Consider the following 9,368-nt stretch of genomic DNA (forward strand, 5'->3'; position numbering starts at 1 on the left):
TGTGTTCATTCATTTCAATCAAAGATTTATACTCTTTCCTTTCTTTTTCTATCCTTTTATGCTTTCTTCTTTTGACTTACTTTTATTCTATATATGCTTTATATTTAGTTGTCCTGTGTAGGATGGAAATTGTGTTATTACTTGTGTCTATTTTATGTACATATATTTACAATTTGCTATTATATTATAATAATACCTAATGAGTTCATTGAAGATATTATCTGTTAACTGTCAAGGTTTACGTGATTATGCAAAAAGAAAAGATGTATTTAATTTTTTGAAATCAAAGCAATACAATATATATTGTCTTCAAGATACACATTTCACAGATGAAATTGAAAACAGTATTAGATCTATGTGGGGTTATGAATGTTTCTTTGCTTCTTATACCTCAAATTCTAGAGGTGTTGCTATACTCGTTAATAATAATTTTGAATGTAAGATTATAAAAGAAAAGAAAGATAGAAATGGAAATTATATAATTTTAGAAATTTTGATTGACAAAATAAAAATGACTCTTGTGTCTTTATATGGGCCAAATTTAGATGACCCTAACTTTTTTCAACATGTTATATCTTTAGTTGAAGATTTCGAAAATGAATATTATGTGATTTGTGGAGATTTTAATCTTGTGTTAGATCCAGTCATTGATTATTGTAATTATGTCAATATAAATAATCCTAATGCTAGAAATACTATTTTAGAAATTATAGAAGAAAGAAATTTAATTGATCCATTCAGGGAGCTTTATCCAAGTTTACAGAGGTACACATGGAGGAAAAGGACCCCTTTTAAACAGGCACGATTGGATTTCTTTCTATTTACAGATAATATGTTAAATAATTTGAAAAATTGTAATGTTGAACCTAGTTATAGATCAGATCATTCCATGATTGTTTTACATTTAGAATTCAACCCTTTTGTTAGGGGAAAAGGACTATGGAAATTTAACAATTCTTTGTTGTACGATCAGGAGTATGTGAACACTATAAAAGAAAAAATTGATGAAATTAAAAAACAATATGCAGTACTTGTATATAATTTTGATAATTTTGACAGTATAAGTAATTCTGAAATTCAATTTACAATAGATAGTCAGTTGTTTTTAGAAATCTTATTGGTTGAATTAAGAGGAAAAACTATTTCTTATTCAAGTTATAAAAAGAAGGAAAATGAAAAAAAGGAACAGCAGTTGAAAAATGATATTGTACAATTAGAAACTAATTTGGACGAAAATTCTTTAATTAATTTGGAGAATAAGAAGCAGGAACTAGAATCTTTAAGAAAAAATAAAATAAAAGGTAAAATCATTAGATCAAGAGCTAAATGGATTGAGGAGGGCGAAAAGCCTACAAATTATTTCTGTGGTCTAGAATCCAGAAATTTTACAAGTAAAATTATACCCAAGGTAGAAAGAGATGATGGTAGTGTAGTAACAAATCAATTTGAAATACTAAATGAAGTTAAATTATTTTACGAAAATCTGTATAGACAAAGAGATATAAATGCTGAGGTCAACGTTCAAAATTTAAAAAATGATTTAAGAAATAATCACTATAATGTTTTAACTGATGAGGAACAGAATATATTAGAAGGTGAAATTACTTTACTAGAAGCTGGAGTAGCGCTAAAAAATATGAAAAATAATAAAACACCAGGGTCAGATGGTTTCTCTTCTGAATTTTTTAAATTTTTTTGGAAAGACTTGCAAGTTTTTGTAGTTAAATCTTTAAATCATGCTTTTACTATAGGCCAACTTTCTATAACTCAAAAACAAGGCATAATAACATGTTTGCCAAAAGGAAATAAACCACGCCACTTTTTAAAAAACTGGCGTCCAATTTCTTTATTAAACACAATTTATAAAATAGGTTCTGCAGCAATTGCAAATAGATTAAAAAAAGTTTTGGATAAAATTATTGACTTAGATCAAACTGGTTTTATAAGTGGGAGATACATTGGAGAAAACTTGAGACTTATATACGATATTATGAAATATACAGAAGAACATGAAATTCCAGGGCTTTTGTTATTAATAGATTTTGAGAAGGCCTTTGATTCTATTTCCTGGGATTTTTTACAGACTGTTATGAAATTTTTCAATTTTGGGGACAGTATCATAAATTGGGTCAAAGTATTTTATTGTAATATTAAGTCAGCAGTAATACAGGGGAGACACTTATCAGATTTTTTTAATATAGAGCGGGGTTGTCGACAAGGTGATCCACTGTCTCCCTATCTTTTCATTTTATGCGCTGAAATTCTGGCAATAAAAATTAGAGGTAATAAAAACATTAATGGACTTCACATTACACAAATTGAACATAAACTGTCACAATTCGCAGATGACACTTCATTAATTTTAGACGGAACTGAAAAATCTTTACAAGAATCATTGTTAGAATTAGATTGGTTTGCTGGAATCTCAGGTTTGAATATTAATTTCTCCAAAACCCAAGTAATTTGGATTGGAAGTAAAAGATATTGTGAAGATATCTTGTGCAAAAACAAGAATCTTACTTGGGGTGAAACATCATTTAAGCTCCTTGGTCTGAATTTTGATGTTGATCTAGATAGAATGATTAAACTGAACTATGACGAAAGACTTGTACAAATTAAAAACTTAATAAATCAATGGTCAAAAAGAAACCTTACAGTCATTGGTAAAATAACAGTTGTAAAAACACTTATATTGCCTGTGTTAAATCATCTTATTATTTCATTACCTAACCCAAGCAGCGATATTATCAAAAAAATTAATGACATGATTTTTACATTCATATGGAATTCTCCTATCAGTAGAGTAAAGAAAGATGTGTTGCAAAAAGAGTATCAAGATGGGGGTCTTAAAATGATTAATCTGTTTTCATTCATTACAGCTTTAAAAACTACTTGGATAAGACGAGCTTTTCAAAATAATTCAAAGTGGCTAAGTATCTTTATGTCATCTTTAGATTCTGAAAAACTGTTTAATTGTGGGGATGGATATGTACAAAATGTTCAAAAAAACTTAAAAAATAACTTTTGGAAAGATGTTCTAAATTCCTGGGCAATGGTCTTGGAGAAAGAAAAACATGTAGATTGGGAGTTCTTTCTTGCCAATCCAGTTTGGTATAATAAATTAATTAAGATTGGTGGTGAAACTGTTTTTTACAAAGATTGGTTTGTCAATGGTGTTCATTATATAAATGATTTAATAAATGATGATGGATCATATCTTTCTTTGGAACAGTTAAAACACAAATATGGAATCAATATTAATTTTATGAAGTATAATAGTATAATGTCGGCAGTAAAACATGCTGCTAAAGCTTTCTATGTAGGAAACTGTAAATTACAGCGTCCATTTATTCCATCTTTTTTGCAAACTATTTTAAGAAGCAAAAAGGGCTCAAGAGATATGTATAAAGTACTAAACCAAAATGATTCTACTCCAAAAGGACAACTTAAGTGGACTGAAGTACTTGATAACGATTCTTTGAATTGGAAAAAGATTTTTGTGCTACCATTTACAGTCACAAATAATACGAAATTGCAATGGTTACAATACAGAATAAACCATCGTATAATAGCCACAAACAAATTTTTATTTAAAATAAATGTTATCAATGATTCTGCTTGTACATTCTGCAATGTAGAACCAGAAACTATTGAGCATTTATTTTGGAATTGTGAGTTTGTACAAAATGTTATTAGTGAAATTGATAATTGGTTTTTGATACATGGCATAAGCATACCATTAACTAAGTTAAATTTCATTTTTGGAAACACATCATATACTTCCAAGGGAGAACCATATAATATTATAATTTTAAATATCAAACAATATATTTATAACACACGCTGTTTTAAACAAATGTTATCTTTAACTGCTCTGAAAGAAAAACTTAAATACATGTATAAAATAGAAAAAATGTTATCTGTAAAAAACAAAAGAGTTGAACTATTTAACAAGAAATGGCAACAATTCCAAAATGTTTTAACATAATTGTGTCAATATTGTAAACAGGACAACAACTTATTCATTTAATTTTTTTTTTCTCTTCTTTTCTAAATCTTTTCTATATGCTATCCCTAGTTCCTTTTTTATCTTTCTGTAGCTCATTCTTTTTCTATAAATTGAAAAACACCAATTTTTGAACATTTATATATACATATTGTGTTAAAAGATGATTATGATGTATAATTGTGTAATGTATTGTATGTATATTGTATGTTGAAAATTTTGGAAAAAAATAAAAAATTATAAAAAAAAAAAAAAAAAAGATCAATCAACTAACAGTCAAGATATTCAACAGAAACCTAGGTGTCTATGGATGTCAAAAACAACAGTGCCATACAGTTACACAATCACAAATTTTTTGTGGCCCTATAAAAAAGTTTAGATAGATCCCTACACTTACATCATTCTTGCCATCCACTAAACTACCCGAGTCAAGTAAAGGCAGAGATATAGGCAAAATATGTTTTCCAATATAGAATCAATGGCAACTTTTAGTGGCCGCAGCCACCTGCTGAGCTGCCTGAGCCACAAAAAAAAAAAAACTAATCATTTGCAGAGGGCATTGAGGTTATTAACCCTTATGACTTTTTGCAAAATTGACTGCTGGACCAATATTTACTAAGAGGACTGGGAAAACCTTCTATTTACATCTCCTTACCGAGAGGACTGGGCAAACCCTCTATTTACATCTCCTTACCTTTTGTCATCTCTTCAAAAATAATACAGCATCCATTTCTACTGAAATCTGAAAAAAACACAATGAAATGATATAGTATCTTTATCAACTAATGATAAATCAGAGTTTTGAAGGAGGCATCTTAATTTACAGATTATAACACCCTTATTTCCCTGGTGTTTAGAGAAGATAGTAAGGACATTTGCTGCTTTTTTCATATTGAATATTCTATAAAATACAAGATATATTAAGAACTAGACAAAATGAAGACTAATCACTCTACACTGATTCAAGTGTTTAGCCAAAACACCCAGAGTATGGTAGAACTACCCTAGAAAAATCTTGGTGCCAGGGAGATGCAGATTATGCCACTGCATAAAAGATTTGAATAATGACACTTAGCCAACAAAATAAATAATTAACTTTTATCTGAACTGCTAAGCAGCAAAGTAGATTTTCTATCAATCATCAATAAGCATGCGTGTGAAAAAGAACACAGATGAAATATTTTTTTTAAAAGTAGGATTGGTTTGCTGTTTGGATCAAATATCATCACGAAAATACTAACTTATCACATAAGTTACTAAAAGTGTTTTCAAACAAAAAATTTCTTACTATGGATGTAAGCACTTTTCCAGTTTCATTGTAATTGGCGCACATGTTTTGAGTTATTGAGCAAAAACTTGAACACCCCCCTTTTAATTTTATGATAAATTTCTATAACCCAAAACCAAGAAGTTAAAAGAGAGCTTACCACTATAAATATATATAGAGGAAGCGATTTTGAGTAGTGAAATCTGGTAAAAAATCAACCCATTTTATTAAAAAAAAATTTATGATGCTGGCCTAACAGTTGATCAAATCCAAAGAAAGGAACATTGTTTAGTCTGATCTCAGTTTCCCCTATATAGATGATGTATTATCGTTCAACAATCTTAATTTTGGAGATTTTATAAATGTACATTGCATCTATCCAAAAGCACTTGAGATAAACAATACTACAGACACTGTGAAGTCAGCCTCATTTCTTGGTCTACACTTAGAGATCAATGGTAAAGAAAACCTACTGACCAAACTATACAACCAAGGCGACGAATTTTCATTCCCTATTGTCAACTTTCCTTTCATCTGCAGCAGCATCCCTTCAGCACCTGCGTATGGAATTTTCATATTACAACTCATATGTTACGCTAGAGCTTGCCGTAAATATGCAATTTTTTTGTACTGTGCTAGACTTCTTACAATAAGGCTTCTGGAACAGGGTTATGTCGCTACAAGATTGAAGTCATACTACAGAATTCTTATGGTTGTCACCATAAACTTATGGATCATTACGGTGTATCCATCTACACCTTGAGAACAGATTTGTTCAATGTGTCATAGTTTTCCTTTCCTCTTTCGTCACCCTGGACAACTTTTTATGAGCAACTCGGCAGGTGCTTCAAGAATGGCAGAGGACACGTATCCTACCAGTGCACCTGGTCCATGGCTCCCATTTTTTAGTGGATTTTGATGTGCTCATTTACTTTAGTTGCTTTGTATGAATTAGTTTGGTTACTTTATGTTCTTTGTTGTGTTTGACTGTTTTCCATGGCTGGTTTTCGTCCCTGGATTACTTTCTTTTCATTTCCACTAGAATCTTGGTTCCCTTGATTACTCAGATCCCACAATGTATACAATTTCTCAAAGTTCATTATGGACATAACTGGTTTGGATCCAATACTGCACAATATTTTGAAATTCAGGGTTCTTATATGAATCACTTCATACCTCATGTTCTCAAAAATGGTTGATGACAAATATCTAGTTCTACTGAATAAAAATGTTCAGAAAAACATAGAAATAGAAGATTTTGCATAGTGATACAGCGTTTTCATTTCCCGGAAGTGAACAATAAAATGCAGACTGGCCTTCAGATTTCAAAATGTTCTACATCTAAAATTCTGGAAGGAAAACTGAAACAGAACGAGTCTTACAAACCCTATACAGGTAGGGATTTCCACAAGGAATTGAATGAAAAAAAAATTCAAAATTGGACCAGAAAAAAAAGGCATTAATAGAACATTTAAGTGATACCCTGCTCTTAATGATGAAAGAGGGGAATGGCAAAATGTTAAAAATAGCCTAACTTGAAAACTACATTTAGATTTATGCTGAAATTTGAACTTACATGTATTTTATGCTACTTGACAACTGCAGTTTCAAAAAAATTCAGTTATCTATTCTGAAGTTATCTGGAAACTGTCAAAGGTTTTTGTATGTTGAGCTAAATCTGCTTTTAGTTTTTTTGTCTTTTTCTATGCTAGCATGCTTAACTGCTATTAGGTTTACCAGGGCACCTGTAAATGTGCTTTTTTATGGTCACATGAGGTTACATTTGAATGTCTTTTGTGTTTTCTGTAAATATTTTTGTCTGATAATAAATGCACATTGTATGTCTATGAGTCTTTTGTTTTGGCTGGCATGTTTAACATTTTAAATATGATTTAAAAGGTCATACAATTGACCTTGTGCTAGTGTATATTATTATTATGTATAATCAGAGTATGAAGCTTTTGAACTTGACACACACACCCTTTCCCTGTTCGTATACCAGTATTGTTAAATTGTCCTGAGGGAGTTCATTTTCTTAACAAACTTACCTAAGGGGAAACTTGAGAAATTTTTGAATTCTACATTCTAGTTTTTCTTAGCCATGGAACCATACACCATTCCTTATTCCAGCTCAATAGGAAGTTTATACAAGAGTCTGACAAAAATTGTTAACAACATGTTTTATATAATACCAAATTGAAGCAATAATTCTCATTAAAGGAGCAAAGATTTTTGCAATGAAAATTTTGCATTTCTATACATAAATTGAAAATTTCAAAGTTCCATAAAACAGAAAGTTCATAAAAGATAAAACAAAATTTTTTACAACATGTTTCAGTGTAATTGTTTCTCTAAAATAATTCCCCCATTATTAGTTCTTTCTAAGGGCTTTTCCATTAATAAAAGTATGGGAGGGTTAGAAGGCAGTTTTTTGTGACATAACTACCCATACATATTTGTATAAGGATTAATGCACCTTCTGAATTCCCCTCATACAGTGTGAATGTGATAAAAAAAAACCTTTTCTTACCAAAAAAGTCAATAAAAAAAAATTCAATAACTCAAATATAAAATAAAGAATCATCATGAAACAGTACACAGATCTTCAGATTTAATATAACTAACAAGTGTTTAAGTTTACGCATTAATCATAAATCGTTTTTGAGATGCGGTGAGACATGTGAAAGAAGCACTCTATATTAATTACAAAGTCCCTGAACTTGAATGACTCCTACACACCATTAATCAATTCTGAACTTGAATGTCTCCTACACACCATTAATTAATTCTAATTATTTCATTTTAGGTTGAAAATCAATATCAAAATATAAATCTAATATTGAATGTATACACAGTGTTAATAATTTGTTATTTGCTATATATGTGTGTGTGTGTGTTCAATTGTTAAGTACTTTAAAAACTTCTGCCATTAAGTATAAAGCAAGCAGCTCCCTTCTTTAGCTTAAAATTTACGTCAATATCACATTTATTTTTTTGCACTAGACCATACAGTACAACAGTAAGTAAAATGTGGAAATATAATACTGTTTTAAACTATAAGTAAAACTTCATTTGACATAAATAAGTACACCAATTTTCTTTGGTATTTTCTTGGAAATTATAATAAGATGTGCCCCTTTCAGCCAGCATCCCTTTTTCAATGCCTATATGTGCAATGCTTGCTGGTAGGCTGTGCATAACTCATACCATTTTGACTACCGAAGTGGTGTTAACCCACTAGACTAGCCTGACCAGTGCTCACTAACAACTAATGCTTGATAATAAATACTTTGATTGGTATTGTTCCCAAATAAAAGGGTAATTGTTTTAATATGAAAGTGTTTTTCTTTTTATCATGTTGCAATATAAAAGTTCAATAAGGAAAATGATTGATATTGTGCAGTGGGGCTCTGTGGTAGACGAAAATTTTGACAATAAATATTGATATCTTCACATACATGTAGGTTTGGGAAAAGTTTACTCTTTTGCCAATACGTAAATAACAGTAACTATAAAAAGTTGTTCTTTTGAAGGATAAAGTGCTCAACCACATATATATAGCCATCCTTTCTCCTTTTCAACTCCAATTTTATACAGTAAAAATAGTCAGACCCAGGTAGATGCCACTGTGTTTCATAAACAAAAAATTAATCTCGTTCAGTTGTCCAAAAATTTTAACAATTTCAAATGTGAACAATTCATCTCTTTAATACATTGCTCATTCATCAGTTAAATGAATATTGTAAATGACAAACTTTGTGAAATTTTCTAACATTACTGTCTTCAAGGTTTATTTTTATTATCAAGCACTGATTAAGTGATCCTCCGATTACGGGATTTTTAGTGATTGTAAACGGTAGCAGGTCGACCCATCCCCAAGTTGATCAGTCCCTTCTAATAATTATACTGAATAAATTAATGTGGACATAAAATTTAGTGTCATATACCAAACTGGTTCTTTACAGCCAATTTCGATTAAAAACAAGTATATAGAAAACAATAACCCTTCGATGATAAAAAAAAAAAAATAAAAAAAATTGACTAATTACTTTTCATTTTGTAATGTAATAATCCTATGTAATTACTCTAAACTGA

The 9,368-nt window shown here is 30.0% G+C and overlaps 1 protein-coding gene across 1 annotated transcript in view; it reads right to left on the reverse strand.

The window, feature by feature from the left end:
• Nucleotides 1-9,368, reverse strand: part of LOC148615612 (uncharacterized) — a 74,470-nt gene that overhangs the window by 62,948 nt on the left and 2,154 nt on the right. The window contains exon 2 of the mRNA XM_088582023.1: nucleotides 4,701-4,748. Within this exon, the coding sequence (XP_088438149.1) occupies nucleotides 4,701-4,710 (10 nt within the window). The 5' untranslated portion in view covers nucleotides 4,711-4,748. The remainder of the gene's footprint in view (nucleotides 1-4,700; nucleotides 4,749-9,368) is intronic.

The sequence above is a fragment of the Perna viridis genome, chromosome 5 (assembly GCF_037379345.1).
Source record: "Perna viridis isolate PV_CMFRI_1.1 ecotype Kerala chromosome 5, ASM3737934v1, whole genome shotgun sequence".
Classification (NCBI taxonomy): Eukaryota; Metazoa; Mollusca; class Bivalvia; order Mytilida; family Mytilidae; genus Perna; species Perna viridis.